Here is a 27,208-nt window from a genome sequence, read left to right on the forward strand (position 1 = left end):
ACATCTTGAGTGGGGTGACAGGGTTAGGGGCATCTTGGAGTGGGTGACAGGGTTAGGGCATCTTGGAGTGGGTGACAGGGTTAGGGGCATCTTGAAAGGTTTTTTTTGGGGGTGAACAGGGTTAGGGGCATCTTGGAGTGGTGACAGGGTTAGGGGCATCTTGGAGTGGGGTGACAGCGGATTAGGGGCATCTTGGATGGGGAGTACAGGGTTAGGCATCTGGATTGGAGGTGACAGGGTTAGGGCATCTTGGAGTGGGGTGACAGGTTAGGGGCATCTTGGAGTGGGGTACAGGTTAGGGGCATCTTGGATTGGGGTGACAGGTTAGGGCATCTTGGAGTGGGGTGACCGGGTTTTAGGGCATCTCTGGAGTGGGTGACCAGGGTTTAGGGGCATCTTGGAGTGGGGTGGACCAGGTTAGGGCAGTCTTGATGGGGTGACAGGCGTTAGGGACTTGGAGTGGGGTGACAGTTAGGGGCATCTTGGAGTGGGTGACCAGGTTAGCGCTCCCATGGTGTGGCTCGTCCCAGCGTCCCCAGGGTGGGCCTGTCCCAGGTGTGAAGGTGCAAGGTCCATTTTAACCTAATTTGGTTGGCCCGCGACAACCAGAAAGCTGACTCAGAGTGGCCCTGTGACGACATCCTGTGTGTCATGCACAACCTCCATTGGGAATGGAAGATCGGGCGTGGAGCAACTTGTAGAGTGTGAACTGGGACAAAACCTTATGATTCAAGACTTGAGAAAATATGGATTGAGAATGAAACGCAGGCAGTGTGAGTCCTCTAGGACTCAGTGGAGTATTCGATACAAGATTGTTGGAAATCCCGCACGAGGCCCCGATGCACTCCGAACCATACCCTATTCCACGTCCATAGTCAGCTGTTCCATTGCTCCCCTCTCTACACCTTATATCTCATCCTAACAAAAAAAACATAATTCCAGAACTGAGCGCCCCCAAACCTGCGTAGTACCGAGTCTTTTACAACCCGAACATAAATTATCACGATCCTATGAAAATGAAATGCTTAAGGAGACATAATTCACTAACACTAAATGGTTGATAGTTCACTTTTGTGAAAGTATAGATAAAGTACAGATAAAAAATATGACCTATTTCTCTTTCTATCTCATAATTTCACAAAATGTTAAAAACATCCTCCGACATCCCTATTTTTGATGAAGAAGATCAATGTAGAAAAGACATAACTGAAATGTGAAAAAAATGCAATCTATGTGAAAATATCTTATACATTAACATATTTTCCGACAATGCATATTAATCACACTCAAGGATGCAAACGTTCATTATTTCAAGTCCATAGAAAAAGTCTTGAAATATGGGATGGGAGAAATGGGTTTTCAAAATGAATTACATCTGCAACAAATGCATTTATAATATATCGCTATAGTTTTAAAGGTAAACTTTCACTGACAATGAAAATATGGTTTTAAAACMCTAAACAGCTGATACATTGGGTGGTCACACCTTGTACAGTCAATGATGATATATCCATGATAAAGCTATACGTTTGGTTGAATAAAGTACATTTTAATCCAGGAAAGTGCTGATGATGAGAGATGTTCCCAAGCCTCTCATGGAACATCTGAGGAGTTGGTGGATACATAGTGGATGTGTAAGTCCTCACCCTCTCTGTCCTCCGTATTAACAGACTATAGGACTTGATGAAAAAAAGCTTCAACATCTTCCCCCCTACTGACCTACAAAGCCACTCCCTGTCCTCCTGCTGCCTCCCTCTACAACCCCTGCCCTAACACTAGTGTGCTGGATCAGGTGTGTTGTACTGTACTGGACTCTCTTTCTCTCCCCGTGGATCATCATCCTACACCTTAAAGCCCCAGAACCCAATGCACACACGCTCACGCATGCCAGGCGCACACACATAGAAATTCATGTATAATTTAGCACCACAGCTAAGATATAAAAAAATGTTTCTACCTCTTTCTCTGTCTTTAATAAAGGTCTGTTAAGGGAATTGGAAGAATAATCTTCAATAATTCAGGAGTACTTACAAGCAAAATCCAGTAACTGTCTTAATATTTCAATATCCTTACGTGAGCTGACACTATACTGACTGAGTGAGAGCTGACACTATACTGGCTGAGTGAGAGCTGACACTATACTGGCTGAGTGAGAGCTGACACTATACTGGCTGAGTGAGAGCTGACCACGTTTATACGCTGAGTGACAGCTTGACACATACTGCGTGATGAGAGCTGACACGTATACTGGCTGAGTGAAGAGCTGACACTATTACTGGCTGAGTGAGAGCTGACACTATACTGGCTGAGTGAGAGCTGACACTATACTGGCTGAGTGAGAGCTGACACTATACTGCTGAGTGAGAGCTGACACTATACTGGCTGAGTGAGAGCTGACACTATACTGGCTGAGTGAGAGCTGACACCATACTGGCTGAGTGAGGGCTTGACACTATACTGGCTGAGTGAGAGCTCACACTATACTGGCTGAGTGAGAGCTGACACTATACTGGCTGAGTGAGAGCTGACACTATACTGGCTGATGTGAGCTGACACCATACTGGCTGAGTGTGAGCTGACACATACTGGCTGAGTGAGAGCTGACACCATACTGGCTGAGTTGAGCTGACACATACTGGCTGAGTGTGAGCTGACACCATACTGGCTGATGAGAGCGACACTATACTGGCTGAGTGAGAGTGACACTAACTGGCTGAGTAGAGCTGACAGAACTGGCGAGTGAGAGCTGACACTATACTGCTGAGTGAGAGTTGACCACTAACTGGCTGAGTGAGAGTTGACACTATACTGGCTGAGTGAGAGCTGACACTATACGTGGCTGAGTGAGAGCTGACACTATACTGGCTAGTGAGAGCTGACACTACACTGCTGAGTGACAGCTGACACTATACTGGCTGATGAGAGCTGACACTATACTGGCTGAGTGAGAGCTGACACTAGACTGCTGAGTGAGAGCTGACACTATAACTGGCTGAGTGAGAGCTACACTATACTGGCTGAGTGAGAGCTACACTATACTGGCTGAGTGAGAGCTGACACGATATACTGGCTGAGTGAGAGCTGACACTATACTGGCTGAGTGAGAGCGTGACACTATACTGGCTGAGAACAGCTGACACTATACTGGCTGAGTGAGAGCGGCTGACAGACAGCTTATACTGGCTGAGTGAGAGCTGACACTATACTGGCTGATGAGACTGACAGCTATACTGCTGAGTGGAGCTGACCACAACGCTGAGTGAGATGACACTATACTGGCTGAGTGAGAGCTGACACTATACTGGCTGAGTGAGAGCTGACACCATAACTGGCTGAGTGAGGGCTACACTATACTGGCTGAGTGAGAGCTCACACTATACTGGCTGAGTGAGAGCTGACACTATACTGGCTGAGTGAGAGCTGACACTATACTGGCTGAGTGTGAGCTGACACCATACTGCGAGTGTGAGCTGAACCATACTGGCTGAGTGAGAGGACACCATACGGTGAGGTGAAGCTGACACCATACTGGCTGAGTGTGAGCTGACACCATACTGGCTGAGTGAGAGCTTGACACTATACTGGCTGAGTGAGAGCGGACACTATACTGGCTGAGTGAGAGCTGACACTATACTGCTGAGTAGAGCTGACCACTTATACTGGCTGAGTGAGAGCTGACACTAACGGCTGAGTGAGAGCTGACACTATACTGGCTGAGTGAGAGCTGACACTATACTGGCCTGAGTTGGAGCTGGACACTATACTGGCTGAGTGAAGCTGACGACTATACTGGCTGAGTGAGAGCTGACAACTATAACTGGCTGAGTGAGCTGACACTGCGATACTGGCTGAGTGAGAGCTGACACTATAACTGGCTGAGGTGAGAGCTGACACTATACTGGCTGAGTGAGAGCTGACACTAATACTGGCTGAGTGAGAGCTGACACTATACTGGCTGAGAGTGAGAGCTGACACTATACTGGCTGAGTGAGAGCTGACACCATACTGGGCTGAGGGAGGGCTGAACTATAACGGCTGAGTGAGAGCCACACTATACTGGCTGAGTGAGAGCTGACACTATACTGGCTGAGTGAGAGCTACACTATACTGGGCTTGAGTGAGAAGCTACACTATACGGCTGATGAGAGCTGACACTATACATGGCTGATGAGAGCTTGACACTATACTGGTGATGAGAGCTGACACACTATTACTGATCTGATAGAGCTGACCACATGACTTGCGCTTGACGTGAGAGCTGACACTATAGCTGGCTGTAGTGACGAGCTGACACTGTGCGGACTGCTGAGTGGGGGGGGAAGCTGGACGACTATACTGCTTGAAGTGAGAGCTGACACGTATACTGCTGAGTGAGAGCTGACACTATTACTGGCCTGAGTGTAGAGCTGGACAACTAACTGCTGAGGTGAGGCTACTATCTATGAGACCACACTTACTGGCTGAGGTGAGCTGACACCATACTGGACTGAGTGAGAGCTGACACTATACGCTGAGTATAGAGCTGGAGCACTTAACTTGGCTGGTGAGAGCTGATACAACATCTGCTAGGGAGAGGCTGACACTATACTGGCTGAGTGAAGAGCTGACTAACTATACTGGCTGAGTGTGAGAGCTGAGCACCAGTTGACTGGGCTGGTGAGAGCTGACACATACTGGCTGAGCTGGAGCTGACTTGATGAGGCTGAGATGGACTGCTGACAAGGGGTGAGAGCTGACACTATACTCTGAGTGGCTGAAACTGCTGACGAGCTGAAGATACGGACTGAGCGAGCTGCTATGCGCTGGTTGAGGCGACACTATACTGGCTGAGTGAGAAGCTGACACGTTACTGGCTGAGTGATTGAGCTGACACTAAGGTTGAGTGCTGACATACGGTGAGTGATAGCTGACCACCGTATACTGGCTGAGTGAGAGCTGACCACCATACTGGCTGAGTGAGAGCTGCACTATACTGCTGGTGTGAGTGAACACATACTGCTGAGTGGAGCTGACATACTATGGCTAACACAACTGGCTGAGTAGAGAAGCTACCACAGTATACTGGCTGGTGCAAGCTGACCACTAGTACAGGGCTGAGTGAAGCTGACACCATACTGGCTGAGTGAGAGCTGACACTATATGGCTGAGTGCTTGACTTTACTCGGTGGTATTGAGCTACACTATACTGGCTGAGTAGAGGACATATACGCTAGTGACGAACTATATACTGCTGAGTGTGAGCTGACACTAACTGGCTGAGTGAGATGACACCACTACTTGGCTGAGTGAGAGCGACACTATACGGCTGATGAGAGCGCACTACGCAGTAGATCAATATACTGCTGAGTGGAGCTACACTATACTGGCTGAGTATGAGCTGACACCACTATTACTGCTGAGTGAGAGCTGACCAGACCATACACTAGCTGAGTGATGAAGCTGACACTATACTGGCTGAGTGTAGCGCTGACCACTATACTGGCTGAGTGAGAGCTGACACACTATACTGGCTGAGTGAGAGCTGACACTATACTGGCTTAGTGCTGAGCTGACACTATACTGGCTGAGAAGTGAGAGCTGAACATACTGGCTGAGTGTGAGCTGACACTATACTGGCTGAAGTGAAGCTTGAACTTACACTATACTGGCTGAGTGAGAGCTGACACCATACTGGCTGAGTGAGAGCTGACACTATACTGTGGGCTGAGTGTGAGCTGACACCGTACTGGCGAGTGAGGAAGCTGACACTTATACTGGCTGATGTGAGAGCTGACACTATACTGGCTGAGTGTGAGCTAGACACTATACTGGCTGAGTGGAGCTGACACTATACGGGCTGGTTGAGGGTAAGAAGCTGACACTATACTGGCTGAGTTGAGCTGACACCAACTTATTACTGGACCTGAGTTTGAGAGCTTGACACTTATACTGGCTGGGATAAGCTACACACTATACTGGGCGATGAAGCTGACACTATACTGGCTGAGTGAGAGCTGACACCATACTGGCTGAGTGAGATAGCTGACACTATACTGGCTGAGTGAGCGCTGAACTATAACTGGCTGAGTGAGAGCTACACTATACTGGCCTGAGTGAGAGCTGACCACGTATACTGGCTGAGTGAGAGCTGACACACTATACTGGCTGAGTAGGAGCTGACACGTATTACTGGCTGAGTGAGAGCTACACTATACTGGCGAGTGAGAGCTGACACTATACTGGCTGAGCGTGGAGCGCTGACACTATACTGGCTGAGTGAGAGTCTGACACTATAACTGGCTGAGTGAGAGCTGACACTATACGAGCTGAGTGAGAGCCACATTACTGGCGAGTAGAGCGACACCATACTGGCTGATGAGAGCTCACACTATACGCTGAGTGAGAGCTGACGATCTATCTGCTGAGTGAGAGCTGACACCATACTGGCTGAGTGAGAGCTGACCACTATACTGGCTGAGTGAGAGCTACACTATACTGTCGACAGTGAGCTGACCACTATATGCTGAGTGAGAGCTCACACTATACTGGCTGAGTGAGAGCTGACACTATACTGCTGATGAGAGCTGACAGCGTATACTGGGCTGAGTGAGAGCTGACCACTATACTGCTGAGTGTAGAGCTGACACTATACTGGCTGGTGAGCTGACACATACTGCTGAGTGAGAGCTGACACTATACTGGCTGATGAGAGCTGACACATATACTGGCTGAGTGAGAGCTGGACACTATAACTGCTGATGTTTAGAGCTGACACTATACTGGCTGAGTCGTGAGCTGACACCATACTGGCTGAGTAGAGCTGACACCATACTGGCTGAGTGAGAGCTACACATAACTGGCTGAGTGGGAGCTCAGCATGTCTGTTAGCGTTCCTCTCTAGCACTCCATCTAGACACAGAGGTCTAACGCCAGAACAAAACGCGGAACCGCACTCCACTCAATCTACTGCTACCGTACCACCACCACAGATAGAACAATGGACTCCTTTGGTTTTACAACTGAAGCACTGCAGACAAACATGAATACCATACTGAGCCCTGTGTATTTCAGCAAACAGACCATATCATCACTGAGCCCGTGTATTTCAGCAAACAGACCATATCATACTGAGCCCTGTTGTATTTCAGAAACAGACCATGTATCATTACTGAGCCCTGTGTATTTCAGCAAACAGACCATATCATACTGAGCCCTGTGTATTTCAGCAATAACAGACCATATCATACTGACCCTGTGTATTTCAGCAATAACAGACCATATCATACTGAGCCCTGTGTATTTCAGCAAAAGACAATCATACTGACCCTGTGTATTCAGCAAACACCAATCATACTGAGCCCTGGGTATTTCAGCAAACAGATACCAATCAACGACCCTGTGTATTTTAGCAAACAGACCATATCATACTAGCCCTGTGTATTTCAGCAAACAGCCATATCAAAACTGAAGCCCTGAGATATTCAGCAAACAGACCATATCATACTGAGCCCTGTGTAATTCACCAAAGACCATATCATACTAGCCCCGTGTATTTCAGCAAACAGACCATATCATACTGAGCCCTGTGTATTTCAGCAAACAGACCATATCATACTGAGCCCTGTGTATTTCAGCAAAACAGGAAAAATTTACTTCTCCAAACAAATACAATTTAGTTATTTTTTGTCTATTCATGAGCTGTACCAAAATATACAGTACCAGTCAAAAGTTTGGACACACCTACTCAGTCCTTGGTTTTTCTTTATTTTTACTATACTCTACATTGTAGAATAATAGAGAATACATCAAAACTATGAAATAATACATATGGAATCATGTAGTAACCAAAAAGGTAAAAGTTAATTTGTGGAATTTCTTTCCTTCTTAATGCATTTGAGCCAATCAGTTGGGTTGTGACAAGGTAGGGGTGGTATACAGAAGATAACCCTATTTGGTAAAAGACCAAGTCCATATTATGACGAGAACAGCTGAAATAGGCAAAGAGAAATGACAGTCAATCATTACTTTAAGACATGAAGGTCAGTCAATGCGTCAAATTTCAACAACTTTGACAGTGCAGTCGCAAAAACCATCAAACGCTATGATGAAACTGTCTCTCATGAGGACCGACACAGGAARGGAAGACCCAGAGTTACCTCTGCTGAAGAAGAGAAGTTCATGAGAGTTAGCAGCCTCAGAAATTGCAGCCCAAATAAATGCTTCACAGAGTTCAAGTAACAGACACATCTCAACATCAACTGTTCAGATGAGACTGTGTGAATCAGGCCTTCATGGTCGAATTGCTGAAAAGAAACCACTACTAAAGGACACCAATAATAAGAAGAAACTTGCTTGGGCCAAGAAACACGAGCAATGGACATTAGACCGGTGGAAATCTGTACTTTGGTCTGACAAGTCCAAAATTGAGATTTATGGTTCCTGTGTCTTTGTGAGATGCAGAGTAGGTGAACGGATGATCTCYGCATGTGTGGTTCGCACCGTGAAGCATGGAGGAGGAGGTGTGATGGTGTGGGGGTGCTTTGTTGGTAACACTGTCCGTGATTTATTTAGAATTCAAGGCACACTTAACCAGCATGGCTACCACAGCATTCTGCAGAAAAGCGCCATCCCATCTGGTTTGCGCTTARTGGTACTATCATTTGTTTATCAACAAGACAATGAACCAAAACACACCTCCAGGCTGTGTAAGGGCTATTTGATCAAGTGCTGCCTCCACAATCACCCGACATCAACCCAATTGAGATTAATTGGACCGCAGAGTGAAGGAAAAGCAGCCAACAAGTGCTCAGAACATGTAGGGATTCCTTCAAGATTGTTGGACACGCTTTCCTGCTGAGGCTGGTTGAGAGAATGCCAACAGTRTGCAAAGCTGTCATCAAGGCAAAGGGGGGCTACTTTAAAGAATTTCAAATATAAAATATATTTTGATTTGTTTAACACTTTTTTGGTTACTACATGATTCCGTGTTATTTCATAGTTTTGATGTCCTCACTCCTATTCTGTAATGTTGAAATCAGTAAAAATAAAGACAAACCCTGGAATGAGTAGGTGTGTCCAAACTTTTGAATTGTACTTTACCTTCACACATACAGTATAGAAAAACGTCTAAACCAACCTGGTTGAACGTCTGCTATACATTAACGTTCTCCTACAAAGGCATGATATAGAGTAAGACATGACTACAGCTCCTTCCTTTGCAGTGTCCGGCTGGTGTGTGTGTGTGGTGTGTGTGTGTGTTTGTGTGTGTGTGCATCTCTGGTCTGTGGTGTGTGTGCGTCTCTGGTCTGTGGTGTGTGTGTGTGCGTCTCTGGTGGTGTGGTTGTGGTGTGTTTCCGGTGTGTGCGTGTCGGGTGTGTGGTGTGTGAGTATCTGTGGTGTGTGGTGTGGTGTGTTTGCATCTCTGGTGTGTGTGTGTTTGTGTTGTGTGTGTGTGTGTGGTGTGTGGTGTGTGTGGTGTGTGTGTGTGTGTGGTCTTTGGTGGTGTGTGTGTCTTGTGTGTGGTTGTGTGGTGTCGGTGTCTGTGTCTGTGTCTGTGTCTGTGTTGTGTGTTGCGTATCTGGTGTGTGGTGTGTGTGTGTGGTGTGTGTGTGTGTCTGTGTGTGTGTGTGCATCTCTGGGGTGTGTGTGTGTCTCTGGTGTGTGGTGTGTGTGTCTGTGTGTGTGTGCGTCTCTGGTGTGTGTGTGTGTGTGTGCATGTGTGTGCGTGTGTGGTGTGTCTGTCTGTGTCCGTCTAGTTTCCCCTGCCTGGGGTTATTTAACCTGTCGTCCACCTTATCCCTCCCCATTTAGTTATTCTAGCTCTGGGCGCGGCTGTGACTGACAGCTAGAGGAACCCGACACCCCGGCCCATCAGAGGCCAAGCCTGCCCTGTCTCACAGCTCCTCGGCTGGGGAGAGAAGACTGCAGCGCCGGGACCTTTCCCCAGGACCGGGAGACCCCCCCCCCATCGCTTCCCTACTGAGACTATCTCTGCCTGGGGAGGAAGGAGAGGGAATCAGCCATGGAGGTCTGTGACTGGAGAAAGGAAAAAAAACATTTACAGAATCTCAGGCGTGTGGCTATACAGTGTATGTGCTTTGTGTGTGTGTATGTGTGTGTGTGTAAACACAGGTATTTTCAGAGCTACACACACACAGCTCACAGGCTGGTGTTTTGGGCGGCAGGCTAGACTTAGAGACACACAGCTTGCTCCATCCCTTCCTTATCTTCTGTTTTGACATCCTCCTGATTCTGAGAACTCAACCAACCTCTCATGGTATAGATTGTGTTTGTGTGTGTGTGCATTTGYGTGTGTGTGCGTGTGCGTGCATGTTTGCATTCCAAACATGCAGCTGTCTAAGGCACTACATCGYAGTGCTAGAGGGTCACTGCAGACCCTGGTTCGATCCCGGGCTGTATCACAACCATCCGTGATCGGGAGTCCCATAGGGCGGCGCACAATTGGCCCAGCGTCGTCCGGGTTAGGGGATGGTTTGGCCGTGGTAGGCCGTCATTGTAAATAAGAATTTGTTCTTAACTGACTTGCCTAGTTTTAATAAAGGTTAAATATATMTWTTTTTTTAATCCCATAAACCCCCTCTAGTTTATTCCTGGTAGTATAGGTATAAGTGCTAAGTATAATACAATGCTAAGGATCATCTCCTATTTGTCGCACACTGAAAGGAGAGTAATCCATTGTTTCCTTTATCTACTAAACTCACCCTCAACACGGCATCAGTGTAAGATGCTATTAAGTCATTTATTTGATTTACGTTAACAAATGATGTTATAATGATTAAAATAATTTTTACATTATTTTTCATGTGAAAGAATGTCAAAATGGAAGCTGTATCAGCTTTAACATCAAGTCAATGATGGCATCTCAGAGCATATGGTCTACCTAATAGATATTTGGGTTGTTTCCAAATGAAAGCAAACCGGCCATAACAAAATAGCACTGAATACAAAATAAGGTAAGGAAAATGTACTTCAATGAAAAACTTTTGAAAATACTTTTAGGTACTTACCTCCATTGCATAATTATTGTTTTTTAAGAGAATATGTTCACATTGAACATGACATAAAACATTCCATTTGTAAAAAGCAAAAAGGCAAACTTGAAGTATTCAAAAAAACATTTGGTTATTTCTACAAACTACTAGACAGTGGAAACATACAGATAGTCATGTTAAACTCTCAATGATTATTTCATTTATATGTAGTCAATCCATATACATTAGATTTCAACACAATGAATAATATTCATAACTTAAAAAAGGCATTCCCTTATCAAAAGCACACAAGACACAGATTTAGGAATATAATCCGATCAGGAACAGATGGGTGTTTCATTCATCTATTAAATTTTGATGAAGGTGGAAGATTGGGGCTTTATAGTTTTGGCATTATGTGGTTTACTAAACAGTGGTCCGCTGCTCGGCTTTACGGCTCGGATGTGGAGCTCTTGGGGAACGTAATGAAGTGCTTTGGCGTACGTTGAGCGTGTACTAGTCTAACTCCCCTCTCCAGAAGTCAACTGACGTTTGGATTTCAGAGTTAAGTTGGCTTTATCTTTACTACATGGATATCCATCCAGATACTAGCCGTCCGTTACCAGATAGCAAATAAAGAACAAGTCATGTTCTGACAGGAAGCCTATAGTGTCCTATTTGGCTGGACAGGACAGTCCCATTCTGTGGTACTAGACTGCCCCCTGCTGGGGAGACAAAGAGCTGTTTTATGTTTAGTAAGAAGAAGTTGGACATCACATCCAAAACATAGAACCAAATATGTCCATAACAACAAGCAMTCTGTAATAGACACTTAACCAAAGACACCCACAAATGGTCAAAATGTCCTGTAATAGCGACCGTGTCCATGAATGAGAATAAAACAGAGATAATTGATTAACACATCCCCATCTGCAGATGTCCTGTCTATGAAAATCAATCCCCAGACTCCACAGTGTCCTCTGAATCAACTTGTCATTGTATTTCACTTTCCCTCATTTTTTCAGTTAGAAAGGTAGTAAAACATTTATAGTTGATCTATTTCAAGCTGTCCATTGCTCTAGGGCAAAAATTCAGGAGAGGGCTCCCGAGTGGCGCAGCAGTCTAAGGCACTGCATCGCAGTACAAGAGGCATCACAACAGTCTCTGGTTTGATTCCAGGCTGTATCACATCCRGCCGTGATTGGGAGTCCCATAGGGCGGCACACAATTGGCCCAGGTTGTCCGGGTTTGGCCGGTGTAAATTGTAAATAAGAATTTGTTCTTAACGGACTTGCCTAGTCAAATAAAGTTACAATAAAATGCAGACTTCTGATGGTCAAAGTTAGCTAGCTTTCTCAAGTGTCAAAGGAGCAATTTACACGGACCTGGAGAGGAGTGTGTGTGTGCATAGGTTCTTCTCTTTTTTTATTTTGATCTAAATGCAAAGCAGGTGATAGGTGCTCCAGTTTCCTGCAGAAGTAACTCCCTTGTCTGGGGCTCTCCCACTGATAAGAGTCCTACTTTGCCCCAAATAAAAGAGCCCGGTATCATTTCCACTGCCTTCCAAACAACCCCCGTCTCCTACCTTCCTCACCCTTCTGGGCATCACAAAGCCTGCTCTATTTGCTCCCAATTCAAGGCCCAATTGCATATAAAGTTACAGCAAATTTGTTTGGAGGAAGAGTTGCTGAGGCCTGCGGTCCCTGGAGTAATAACAGCCTTGTCTTTCAGGGGCCGCGGGGAGATCTGGCATGAGCCACTAAACAGAACTCAACACCACCAACCCCCACAATGGCCCCAGCTCACAGGCAGAGAGGGAAGGGGGGATGAGAGTGGTGGAGAGAGGAGAAACAAGGAGGGGATGGGGGAGTGGGTGGGTCTCAGCTTGCAGGTGTTCAGGTAGAGAGGAAGCAGAAGCTTACCCCCCCACCAACACACACACCACCCGTGGCGCGGGACGGGAGGTAACTCCAGCCCAGCCCACTGTGCCAATGCTGCAGCGGTGGCTGGTTCTCTACCGGGGCTGGGTGGGGGTGCTGTGGTGGTGTGTGATGGGGGGGCTCAGTTACCTCACACACACGTCTCTAATCGCAGTTGGCGCTAATGGATGAGGCGCACAGATACGGAGAGAAGGAGAGCGGAAGAACAAACTGGAGGGAGTAAGAGAGGGTTTGTACCTGTTAGCTCACTAGACTGGATCTGTCTGCACACTAATCTAACACAGAGAGGGATTACATTACTGTGTGTGTGTGTGTGTGTGTGTGTGTGTGTGTGGGTGTTGTGTGGTTAGTTGTTGTTGGTGTGTGTGTGTGGTGTGTGTGTGTGTGTGTGTGTGTGTGTGTGTGTGTGTGTGTGTGTGTGTGTGTGTGCGTGTGTGTGTCTGTGTGTGTGTGTGGTGTGTGTGTGTGTGTGTGTAGGGTAAGAGGTTATAGTGGTTTAGGGTTAGGGGTTAGGTTTGGGTTAGAGTTACAGGATAGGGTTATGGTAAGGGTTAGGGCTGGAAAGAATTACACATTGAAATAATTAACAAAAAAACAGAGCAAAACTAGAATGCTATGTGGCCCTAAACAGAGAACACACAGTGGCAGAAAAGCGGACCACTGTGACTGACCCAAAATAAAGGAAATCTTTGACTATGTACAGACTCAGTGAGTATAGCCTTGCTATTGAGAAAGCCACCATAGGCAAACCTGGCTCTCAAGAAAAGACAGGCTACTTGCACGTGGCCCACAAAATGAGGTGGGAGCTGAGATACACTTCCTTTTGCACATTGTTACACATCGAGAGAGAGAGAGAAGAGAGAGAGAGAGAGAGAAGAGAGAGAGAGAGAGAGAGAGAGAGAGAGAGAGAGAGAGGAGAGAGAGAGAGAGAGAAAGAAGAGAGAGAAGAGAGAGAGAGAGAGAGAGAGAGAGAGAGAGAGAGAGAGAGAGAGAGAGAGAGAGAGAGAGAGAGAGAGAGAGAGAGAGAGAGAGAGAGAGAGAGAGAGAGAGAGGAGAGAGAGAGAGAGGAGAGAGAGAGAGAGAGAGAAGAGAGAGAGAGAGAGAGAGAGAGAGAGAGAGAGAGAGAGAGGAGAAGAGAGAGAGAGAGAGAGAGAGAGAGAGAGAGAGAGAGAGAGAGAGAGAGAGAGAGAGAGAGAGAGAGAGAGAGAGAGAGAGAGAGAGAGAGAGAGAGACAAGAAGGGACCCATATCTCATGGTCCTCTGGGGACACAGCCATAAAGTTAGACACTTTCCACCAGGAATCTCAGAATGTAAAGAAGACCTTTCTTTAACCCACTAGTTACAGCGTCTTCAAGCTGCAGTGCTAAATGCTAACACAGACAGGCAGAATGCTCATATCAATATCTCACACACATAATAACCTGTGTAATAATCGGACAAAGTGGTGTTTGGGTCAGGTGTGGTGACAGCCGAGCGTATGCGTCTTCAGATTGAACACACAGCAGCATGCCATGCTATAACACAGGGTGTAAAGACTATGCTAAAGTCCAGTTTGTACTAGGGCTGGGAATTGCCAGGRATTATCACGATACTTAGGTGTCGATACAATATGTTTTGCGATTTGATACTGTGATTTTATTGCGATTTTTTTGTTCCAAACATATTGCTCACCATATATTTGTCTGCTGCAGAGAGACAAGACAGCCATGGGAAAACATGTTGGTTCACTATAAAAAAAAAAAATGGAAATGGAGAACAAGCTATAGCCTGAAAAATACCGGAGTTTTGRCATAGGTACAGCCGACTAGCGGTAGGTAACGCTACCTACAGTAGAAAATTAATTTAATATCGGCCTCAAAATAAGATTGTGGTATGGCAACAATGACAGCACACCATGTTGACAGGATACAGGAAGAGAACCCTCATGAAAAGACACACACACCACTTAATAAAAATCCCCCCCAATAGAMCTCCAAAAGTGCTTCTAGAAATCAGATTGTAAACCATTGATGCCAGGGGCTCGGCCTGATGTCAGTAATGTCAGAGTCCAAAGCAGCTGTCTGCTCAAGGCCCAACTGAGGAAATCCATGTAACAACTGTTCAGCACACAGAGGATCACAATCCTCCGCCTTGTAGAGGGCAGAGTAGAAATCCACAGCATGTTGGCGCATCTCACCGTCATCCGTGGTCACCTTCCCATCAAGGAGACGAAGGAAGACATCTGTTTGCGTTGCAATGTCAAATGCCCTAGGTAAAAAAAAACGCTAGGAGCATCCATATCTTTGAGGGTAGCAAAGCGAGACCTAATCAAGTCACCCTTCACTCTTTCATGTAAAAACGACCTCAGTTCATGTCTCCTGTACTGTAAGTTCATGACTAGTCCGAGGTCATTCTGAGTGAGCAACTTCAATTCAATGGATTTGATGTCCTGTTCTTTTTAACTTCAATACGAAGTTAAGAGTTAAAAGAGTTAGATGCACTATTGTAAAGTGGTGGTTCCACTGGATATCATAAGGTGWATGCACCAATTTGTAAGTCGCTCTAGATAAGAGCGTCTGCTAAATKACTTAAATGTAATGTAAATGAGACAGAGCAGTATACGGTTAAAAAAAACTCACGTATTTGGGCCTTCCCAACCTCCCACCATTGTCWCAAGGACTCAAAATTCCATTTAATAGCCCTCCATTTTTCTTACTCTCCACATATCAGAAAGCTCAAACTTAGTTAATAGACCAGACAGACAAGTAGCTGACCGCAGGTGAGGTTATTCAGCAGTGCAAACAACAGTAAAATCCACTGTACAGTTCCAGTCCCCCCCTAAAACCACACCCCTCTTGGTCACACTGTCTTAAGGTTTCCTTTATTTGATCAAATATAGCAATACGCTCTGTACTCTCATTAGGAGAATACATTTTTTATATACAGTTGAAGTCGAAAGTGTACATACACCTTAGCCAAATACATTTCAACTCAGTTTTTCACAATTCCTGACATTTAATCCTAGTAAAAATTCCCTGTCTTAGGTCAGTTAGGATCACCACGTATTTTTAAGAATGTGAAATATCAGAATAATGTTAGAGGGAATGATATATTTCAACTTTTATTTCTTCCAACACATTCCCAGTGGTCAGAAGTTTACATACACTCAATTAGTATTGTAGCGCATTGCCTTTAATTGTTGAACTTGGGTCAAACGTTTTGTGTAGCCTTCCACAAGCTTCCCACAATAAGTTGGTGAATTTTGGCCCATTCCTCCTGACAGAGCTGTGTAAACTGAGTCAGGTTTGTAGGCCTCCTTGCTTGCACACGCGTTTTCAGTTTTGGCCACAAATTTTTCTATGGGATTGAGGTCAGGGCTTTGTGATGGCCACTCCAATACCTTACTTCTTGTTCCTTAAACCTCTCTTGGTAGGGGGCAGTATTTTCACGTTCCGGAATGAAAAGCGTGCCCAAAGTAAACTGCCTGTTACTTCAAGGCACAGAAAACTAGGATATGCAAAATAATTGTAGATTTGGATAGAAAATACTCTAAAGTTTCTAAAACTGTTTAAAATTATGTCTGTGAGTATAACAAGAAACTGATATGGCTGGGCGAAACCAGAGGACAAGCTTTTTGAAATCTGAACCACAGTGGCTGGATTAACAAGAAGTTAAGCTTTAGTTTGATGTATTACACTTGGTGATTTTATGAAAGTTCAATAATTTATATTCTGTAGCTGAATTTCGCGCTCTGCAATTTCAATTGGATGTTGGCCAGGGACGGGTTAAGACACTTTGCAGTATGCTTGGGTCATTGTCCATTTGGAAGATCCATTTCCGACTAGCTTTAACTTCTTGACTGATGTCTTCGCTAAGATGGTTCGCTTCAATAGTATATATCCAACATATTTTTCCCTCCGCTCATTGTCAGATTGCCATCTAATGTTGTGTGAAGTGCCCCTAGGCCACTTATCCCTCGCAGCCAAAGTCATGCACCCCACAATATCTGGATAGGCTGCCACCCGTGCTTTCTCTCGTTATCAGTTTTGCGGATGGCTGCGTCTTCGGGCTTGCAAGTGCACTCCCCACATGTTTTTACACTAGCATGCGATGGACCAAACATTATTTATATTTTATCAGACCTATGACATTGCTTCCATAAGATATGTCGCACGAGGTGAGACAGCTTCTGATGTGTTCAGTGTGCAAAGACCGTAGAGGGGATGCGCATTTTTAGCCATTTCGTGACGAATTGCCCAGGTGTCGTTGAAACGTAGTCTGGTAGTCTTCTTATTCGGTTTTGTGATCGCATGGAGCTTCTTCTTCTACGGGCCTTCAGGTCCTGATTATAAAGGGACTCTCTTGTACCTGTGGATTACTAGATACTTGTACCCTTGTTTTCCTCCAGCATACTTCTCACAAGGCCTTTGCTGTTGTTCTGGGATTGATTTGCCAACTTTTCGCCTACCACAACCGTTCATTCCCTAGGAGACAAACACCGTCTGTCCTTCCCATGAGCGTATGACGGCTGCAGTGGACGCTCCAATGTGTTGCAATGTTTCATGCCCATCCCAGCACTGAATATACAGTACCATGACTACAGTATATGCTTGCCCCTCCTACAACATACCCCCGTCAACCTCATTAGCCTCATCACTATGTATCTGCCTGCTAGAAAAACACATTAAGGCCTTTTCTGTTGTATTACTTTCTCTACCCAAGCCCCTTATTCCTGTCCTCTCCCCCATTAATATGAGAGAACCGACCCTCTAGTACCTCCATATAGAAAGAGAAGGAAAAAACAGAAGAAACACACCAGAGAAAACCAGACAAAGAGAAAAACCGCCACCCTATGAGGAATAGATATATCCCTCACCCGCTCTTTAATATTCTCTGGACCTGGCCACGTTTTCCACCACCCCCTTTTGGGTGCCGTGACACTAGTAACACATTTCCTCAAGCGAAAACGCTCTTCAACACTCAACTGGTCTAACCCACCGGTCTTCTGTAACACCACAGCTGACCCTCACAAACTTTCACACATGAAAAAAGATGCAAATTTAACAGATTCCCAAAAGTCCAGTCAGGAAACCATTTTCCTCACCTAATTGTAATTGAGTCCTCTCCAGCTGCTAATCACATCATAACAGGGATATCAGACATGTCCCAGATCCCTCTCTGGAACCTCCTCAACTGAGGCCTGGACCACGACTCCCCTCCTGTCACATTCCTTCAACACTCCCCGCTTTGCACCCCATACTCGTACAGGGCACTCCCTCCCCTGCCTGGAAGACTAGCCCTACCTGAATCCCTCCTGTACCCCATTACTCGTACTGGGCTTCTCCTCCCCCTGCCTGGAGGGAACTAGCCCGACCTGAATCCCCTCCTTACACCCAGTTACTACATACATGGGCCAATCTCCTCCCCTGCTTGGAAGACGTAGCCCGGACCTGAATCCCTTCACTGACCCCAACTTACTCGTTACAGGGCATCTTCCTCCCCTGCCTGGAAGACTAGCCCGACCTGAATCCCCTCCTGTACGCCATTACTCGTACAGGCATCTCCTCCCCTGCCTGGAAGACTAGCCCGACCTGGAATCCCCTCCTGTACTCATTACTCGTACAGGCATCTCCTCCCCTGCCTGGAAGACTAGCCGACCTGAATCCCCTCCTGTACCCATTACTCGTACAGGGCATCTCCTCCCCTGCCTGGAAGACTAGCCCGACCTGATTTCCCTCCTGTACCCCATTACTCGTTACTGGCATCTCCTCACCAGTCTGGGGAAATGGCTCCCCAGATCCTCCTTACATCCTAACAAACAATTTTTTTTCATCTGCTGCACATCAGATGCTATGTTCCCTCTGGTACAAAGCTGCAAACTCCGTACCCTCAACACAAACAACTTTGTTCTCAGCAACAGGGTGCTTGTTGGCTGCTCTACCCACTGCCGGGCTTCACCTCTCCCTACATTTAGTGGGCCCAGGGTACTCGAGACCCCTGCCGTCCCACTCTCCGCCTTCTCCTTTTTGGGGGCAAGGCATGTCACTTATGGCCAAACATCCCACTCACTCATAAACACGTTGACTGCCCGTACTAGCATACGCCTTATACAGTTCTGATTGTCATACTTGACTTTAAACGGACAACTCTAAAGTTCTGCCCTGTGAGATCCAAATACATAACACCTGTCGCCGAAACGACTATAACCTGTTCAGAGCCGGGTGTTTGCAACCCAGCAGAACCAATTTTAATTGAACTGCAAACGTCCCAAACCGCCAATGACTCACGCTCCAATTTGCTTCATTGGGAATAAAAGGGCGTACATTCAAAATAGTAATCCTTGTTGACGGGAAAAAAAAAGTGGCGTAACTTCAATAAACATACCTTTAAGAATTACGCATGCTCAAACATCTGTTTCGACAAGACGCTCTTCTTTAAGAAAAAACCACCACCGCTTTATTAATCCGCAAAACATTTTGATAGCCTACCTATCAAACGCAGAGAGAGAGAGCGAGACAGACGAGAGGAGAGAGAGGAGACTAGACGAGCAAGAGAGAAGGCCACGAGACAGAGAGATATGAGGAGAGAGAGAGCACAGAGATACAGAGAGAGGAACAGAGAGAGAAGAAAGAGAGAGAGACAGAGATAAAGGAAGACCAGAGAAGGAACAAGAGAGAGATAGCTCAAGAGGACAGAGATATTCATATTGTCTCTTAGGCCTTAGATTGGTTGATATCGCGAGGGCCTTCCTTTACCCTTGGTTCAGGTAGGAATATACTGAGTGGTTATACTTCTACTATTTCAGTAGTGGGTTTGTAACATATATGAGTATATAAGTACCATCTATGTTTATGAGTATATAAGTACCCATCTATTGGTTATGAGTATATAAGTACCATCTATTGGTTTATGAGTATATAAGTTACCATCTATTGTTTATGAGTATATAGTACCATCTATTGTATATGCATAGGTAGTATTAAGTTCCATCTATTGGTTATGAGTATATACAGTAACCATCTATTGGTTATAGAGTATATAGAGTACCATCTATTGTTATGAGTATATAAGTACCATCTATTGTTATGAGTATATAAGTACCATCTATTGTGTATGAGTATTAAGTACCATCTATTGTTATGAGTATACTATAGTACCATCTATTGGTATGGTATATTAAGTACATCTATTGGTTATGAGTATATAAGTACCATCTATTTGGTTATGAGTATATAAGTACCATCTATGGTTATGAGTATATAAGTATCTATCTGGTTATGAGTATATAAGTACCATCTATGGTTATGAGTATATAAGTACCATCTATTGGTTATGAGTATATTAGTACCATCTATTGTTATGAGTATATAAGTACCATCTATGGTTTATTGGAGTATATAAGTGCCATCTATTGGTTATGAGTATCTAGGTACCATACTATTGATTATGAGTATAATTAGTACCATCTATTGTTTATGGTATATAAGTACCATCTTATTGGTTATGAGTATATAAGTACCATCTATTGGTTATGAGTATATAAGTACCATCTATTGGTTAGAGTATCTAAGTACCATTATTGATTTGAGTATTATAAGTACCATCTATTGTTTATGAGTATATAAGTACCATCTATGGTTATGAGTTATCATAAGTACCATCTATTGGTTATGAGTAATATATAAGTACCATCTATTGTTTATGAGTATATAAGTACCAATCTATTGTTATGAGTATATAAGTCCATCTATTGGTTATGAGATATATAAGTACCATCTATTGTTATGGTATATAAGTACAATTATTGGTTTTATGAGTTATAAAGTACCATCTATTGGTTATGAGTATATAAGTACCATCTATTGGTATGAGTAAAAAGTACCATCTATTGTTATGAGTATATAAGTACCATCTATTGGTTATGGAGTATTAAGTACCATCTATTGGATTATGAGTATTCAAGTACCATCTATTGGTTATGAGTATATAAGTACCATCTATTGGTATGAGTATATAAGTACCATCTATTGGTTATGAGTATTAAGTACCATCTATTGGTTTATGAGTATATAAGTACCATGCTATTGGTTATGAGTATATAAGTACCATCTATTGGTTATGAGTATATAAGTACCATCTATTGGTTATGAGTATAAAGTACCATCTATTGGTTATGAGTAATATAGTACCACATTGTATGATATATATAAGTACCATCTATTGGTTATGAGTATTATAAGTACCATCTATTGTTTTATGAGTATATAAGTACCATCTATTGTTATGAGTATATAAGTACCATCTATTGGTATGAGATATCTAAGTACCATCTATTGTTTATGAGTATATAGTACCATCTATTGGTTATGAGTATATAAGTACCATCTATTTGTGTTATGAGTATATAAGTACCATCTATTGTTTATGAGTATCTAAGTACCATCTATTGAGTATGAGTATATAAGTACCATCTATTGGTTATGAGTATATAAGTTACCATCATATTGATTTGGAGTATTAAGTTACCATCTATTGTTATGAGTATATAAGTACCATCTATTGGTTATGAGTATATAAGTACCATCTATTGGTTATGAGTATATAGTACCATCTAATTGGTTATGAGTATATAAGTACCATCTATTGGGTTATGAGTATATAAGTTACCATCTATTGGTTATGAGTTATATAGGTACCATCTATTGTTTATGAGTATATAAGTACCATCTATATTGGTTATGAGTATAAGTACCATACTATTGATTGAGTATATAAGTACCATCTATTGTTTATGAGATATATAAGTACACTATTGGTTATGAGTATATAAGTACCATCATTTATGAGTATATAAGTTACACATCTATGATGAGTTATAAATAGGTTACCATCTATTGGTTATGAGTATATAAGTACCATCTTATTGGTTTGAGGTATATAGAGTTACCATCTATTGGTTATGAGTATACTAGAGTTACCATCTATATTGATTATGGAGTAATATAAGTACCATCTATTGATTATGATATATAAGTACCATCTATTGGTTATGAGTTATATAAGTACCATCTATGTTATGAGTATATAAGTACCATCATTGCGTTAGAGTATATAAGTACCATCTATTGGTTATGAGTATATAGGTACCAATCTATTGGTTATGAGTATATAAGTACCATCTATTGGTTAGAGTATATAAGTACCATCTATTGGTTATGAGTATCTAAAGTACCATCTATTGGTTATGGAGTATCTAAGTACCATTATTGGTTATGAGTATATAAGTACCATCTATTGGTTATGAGTATATAAGTACCATCTATTGGTTATGGAACAAGTGAGTATGTATGTGTGTACATGTAAATGTATGCATTAGTACCAGGAAGGAACCGGTGAGTATGTCTGTGTGTACATGAAAATGTATGCATTAGTACCAGGAAAGAACAGGTGAGTATGTCTGTGTGTACATGTAAATGTAAATGTATGCATTAGTACCAGGAAGGAGCAGATGCTCCTCTGAGTTGAGTCCCATTCGAAGCAGCTGTTGATGTAGCAGCCGGCGTTGATGAGGAACAGGATGCAGCGTCTCACTCTGTTGAAGTTCTGCAGAAGCAACTGGACAGAACCCAGAGGTGACATAAGCAGTCAAAAACATGACCTCGAAACAGACATACCAATCAAATCAAATCAAATGTTATTGGTCACATACACATTTTTAGCAGATGTTATTGCGGGTGTAGCGAAATGCTTGTGCTTCTAGCTCTGACAGTGCAGTAATATCTAACAAATTACACAACATATACCCAATACACACACATCTAGTAAAGGAATGGAATTATAAACATATATATTATTAATTCCGTCAAGGAGTCGAGGAATCAACATTTATTTAGTCAACTCTCATTCTAGAGTTCTTTATGTAATTGTATGTAATCAACACCCTCTCAACTAATCAGAATATAGTATTTAGCCAAGCCGTGGTACAAAGCTTCTTAAGGCCATAATACTGGCAATGTGATGGGGTATGAGATACTGGAGCAATGATGGGCAAATGGCAACAAGGACAATATGTCATCTGGTCTCTCATACCCCATCAGTTTGCCAGCCTAGTGTTGGTCAAGTATTGGCACAATATTGTTAACGAAATACTGAGACTATAAGAAACTTAATCACTAAATCAAGTCGTGTTCACTGAAGCTGTGTCTCTTTAAGTCTCTTTAGCTGAAGGCAAGTCATAGTAATAGTGTTAACAGCCCGTGATGATTTCACATCCCTAAGGAGTTCAGGCAGGCATCTGGCCACAGATGATGAAAGCACCACAGTCCCATTCCGCTGTGTTCCAATCACAAAATACCAAAACAACATGACAGAATAAAACACATCCAGGAAGTAGTCCCCGAAGAGGGAAAGTGTTATTCGGATGTGTCTTTAAGAGGATTCTGGGACGTTTAGAGGTAGTTGTATTTTTAGRCCACTGCCTAATTCATTATTCAAGGTAGAGTAGTGGTGAACTGAGAATGACTGWGAGTCTACGGTGTCCTGGTGGGGACATCCACCCCCTGAAGACAACAGCACTCTGAGTCACCCACATCCCTGCACACGAACACGCTTTGATCACACTACTGTAACTAGCAGCAGAGGGACTACTGTAAACTATCTCTCTCTCTCTCCAATGTACTTCCTACACCAACATTAGTAGTTATATCTAGGCCCAGGAGTTTTCYCGGGATCATATGACCATACCAGGACAAACTCTGGTTCCCGTTATAACTACAGCCTGGAGTTGTTCCTGCTTTGTTCCTGGCCATGGTAGTTTAATGAATGCAGATATCAACTGCTGAATAGTGGAATTGTAATGTAATATAATGTCTGTATTTGACTGGCTACTTTGGGTTTGGGGGTCTTGTGTTTGTAAGGACAGACAGCGGCCACAACAGGGACTAGCCCCACACAAAAGAGCCCTCACGGGGCAATCTCTCTAAAGCCATCGATGACATCATCATTCAGAGATGCTGACATGGGGCATCTCTATGAGTCAGAGGTGAAGTACAGATGAAAACAGAGAGGAGTGAACAGGGAGGGTGGACAGGGAGGTTCACACTCCACACAGGGGAAAGTGCAGAGTGTGCATCTTTTAGCACACAGAGAGAGAGAGCTAGAGTGAGAGAGAGAAAGAAGAGGAGGGGAGAGAGACAAAAGGGTGTGGGAGCGGGTGACTGCTCAGCCCAAACAACGTTTATGTGACATGTCTGATGTGGGCCAGCCCCCGCGATTCAGCCCTTTGTGGGACCGCCACATTGAGCGGTGTGACAATGAAGTGCAAAGCAGCAGTGGCACAGAGGGCCAACTAAGGATGGCCAATCTACTTATACACCCCCAGAGCTGACAGCTTGACATTTCTATTCACCGCTCACAGTAAAGGACTGAGGATGGGGGGAGGGATGTTTTCTCTCACTCTTGTCCCCACTGTTGTGGCCTCACAAGATGCCACTCAAGACTGGTTGAGTTTTGTTAAAATATCTCATTTAATGGGGGACTGTAGTAGATGCTGAGCTAAACGAGGCAACAGAGTGGAGGGTGGCGGAGTTGACCTACCTGTTTGGACACTCTGGGCTCATCCTCTATGTATTTCTGCTCTTTGGGTATCAACGTCATGAGACCTGCCTTTACCTGGTGTGGGAATAATATACACATTTTAACACACAGCCTRTGGTGGGATATTATCACAATAACACAATACGGCTATCATTCACAATATGACATAGATCTCTAACTGAATGGACTGTCTTGAGTACATGCAGATATGTTGTTGAGAGTAGTGCCGCACGTCACAGACTACAGTGAGAGCTCTCTCCCTCACACACAGCACTAAGATGGCCGCCAGCAGGACACACACAGTGACAACGAATGGGCGAACAAAGGCGGCTGAGTGGGAGTTTTCGATCATTTAGGTGAAAACGAGGACGGGCGACAAGAGACGGCAGGGGAGGGAGGACAAACAGAAAGACGATGGTGCTGGAGTGTGGAGGGTGGGGACAAACTAGGAAAACAGGGGAGGAGGAAAAGAAAGAGACTTACAGCGTTAAAAAGCACGTCTATTTCCAGAAAGATGACCCCTTTTGTTGGCCCTGTCAGCTCCTTGCTTTTCAAAGCGTAGGCTTTTCGTTCACCATTTTCAATCTGTGGGAGAGGGACATGACAGCCGTCTGTCTGGCAATACCCGGCTGAATACACTCCCTGGGCCACCTTTGAACCCCAGCTGCTGCATCTGACAGAGAGCCCAAAACAACTGTGGCAACTCTGACAAGTACCTGTTCATTACCACCACAGCATTGTCAGGGAGATATGAACTATCCTGGGGAATCAGCCCGCCAGGACTGTACATTACATTACCAATGGTGTTTTATTCATTTACTCTCGCTGTCTCTCTCTCGCTCTTTTCTTTACATCGCTCTCTCTCCTTCTCTCTCGCTCTTACATATCTCTCTTTCTCTCGCCCTCTCTTGCTCTCTCTCTCTTACAGCTCTCTCTTTCGCTCTCTCACTCTCTCTATTGCTTTGTGCAATGATAACAGTCTCATCCACAGTTGCATCTTGTGTGTTTTTATATCCTCCCCAGTGTTTGTTTACAGTATTTCCCCTAGGGGAGGTGATAGACAGCAGAGACAGTTCATCAGGAGGACTCACGTTTAGTAAAGGGATGGCCACTTTACCCAGGAAGTCTGCACTTCTGTCTCGGTCCTCGTCGTACACTGTCACCTCCAACACCGAGTGGATGTCCTTCACATTACTACTCGCCACAGAACAACCGTTACACCATTACAATCACACATATCACACCCGCATCATAGCATGATGAAACTCCAAGCCTCTATGAGCTTTGACCTCAACTAATAAAGAGTGTAAGAGTTGTAGGAGGAAGGGAATTGTGGCTAGGAAATGTCATCTTTGAAAAGTAGGCTAGGGAGGAGAAGGCTGATGGAAAGAAAAGAGGTTTCTCTTACAGAAAGAGAGACACGGCGTCACTCAAAGGACGACTAAATTACCCAGCTTTCCCTGGGAATTCACTTGTGTATTTCCCTGTAAAGAAGACTGAAATATATATATATATATAAATGTATGTACATAGTCATGTATTGTATCCAATTATGGCATGTCAATCAAAATCAAAATGTATAGGAGGAATGATTTATAAGGGGATAAAACCTAGACCTCTGAATTTAAATCTCAACCATGCCCTAGCATTAGCTATATTTTCTATGAGATATATAGATTCATGAATATATGACATGTTCTCACTGTCAAATAAATAGATTTGGACTATTTACAGTAGGCTAAGTGCAAACGCTGTGCAATGCTTTGCTAGTTGAATGAAACGCGCAGTAATGACAGTGTTTGATCATATTATTGAAATCAAGATGTTTAAGAAAACGTGCTTTATCCAAACAATGATCATGTAGATTTTGCAGAAATAGAGAACTAGAAAGAACATAATTGACAAACAGAGAGATCATCATGTGCATCCCAAAATAGTATTCACATTGTAATCCTTACATTTTACAATGTCCTTTGGCAAATGTGACAAGTAGTGGCATAACTGGAAACGGGTAATAACTGGAAATTAAGTATGAATTATAACTCTTTTTATTATTAATAGCTTTGATTGTTTTTTTATAACCATGCCTTGTTATGATCATGTGCTGTAGTTATAGGTACTGTAATACCTGTACTGTAATACTACTTCAAATAATATATGTATACTTCATATCTTATTATTTGGAGTGGCAGGTAGCCTAGTGGTTAGAGCGTTGGTCCAGTAACCGAAGAATCAGTCGTTCTGCCCCTGAACAAGGCAGTTAACCCACTGTTCCCCAGTAGGCTGTCATTGTAAATAAGAATAGGTTCTTAACTGACTTGCCTAGTAAAAAAAAGACAAAAATAAAATATTAGCAATAGTTGCAACACAATTCAATAGACGTGCGTGTGTGCACATATATGAAGTACTGGCATATGTCAGAGAGTGAGGAAGACAGACAGAAAGAGAGAGCCCACCCAGCATGAGGTCAGGATGGGTATGTGGCAACACATGGTACAGAAGTGCACTCACAAGGTGAAGACCTTGTTCCACACGGGGTTGAGGTTCTTGTAGACCGTGTGTGTCTGTAGCCGATCGTTACTCAGTTCCACCACACAGAAGGGGTCACTCTTCCCTGTGAAGGGTAAACAGACAGACAGAGAGATTATTTTGGAATGTCTGTGAGTGTAAAGTGTACTGTTCATTTTTATTGTTCATTTCACTTTTGTATATTATCTACTTCAC

The 27,208-nt window shown here is 43.8% G+C and overlaps 1 protein-coding gene across 1 annotated transcript in view; it reads right to left on the reverse strand.

Moving 5' to 3' along the window:
- LOC111973959 (multiple C2 and transmembrane domain-containing protein 1-like) overlaps nt 1-27,208 on the reverse strand; it is a 285,210-nt gene that overhangs the window by 84,480 nt on the left and 173,522 nt on the right. Inside the window, 5 exon segments of the mRNA XM_070446903.1 lie at nt 22,385-22,504; nt 24,485-24,559; nt 24,968-25,069; nt 25,576-25,678; nt 26,996-27,098. Coding sequence (XP_070303004.1) covers nt 22,385-22,504; nt 24,485-24,559; nt 24,968-25,069; nt 25,576-25,678; nt 26,996-27,098 — 503 coding nt within the window.

This window comes from Salvelinus sp. IW2-2015, linkage group LG15 (genome assembly GCF_002910315.2).
Source record: "Salvelinus sp. IW2-2015 linkage group LG15, ASM291031v2, whole genome shotgun sequence".
In the NCBI taxonomy this organism is placed as follows: Eukaryota; Metazoa; Chordata; class Actinopteri; order Salmoniformes; family Salmonidae; genus Salvelinus; species Salvelinus sp. IW2-2015.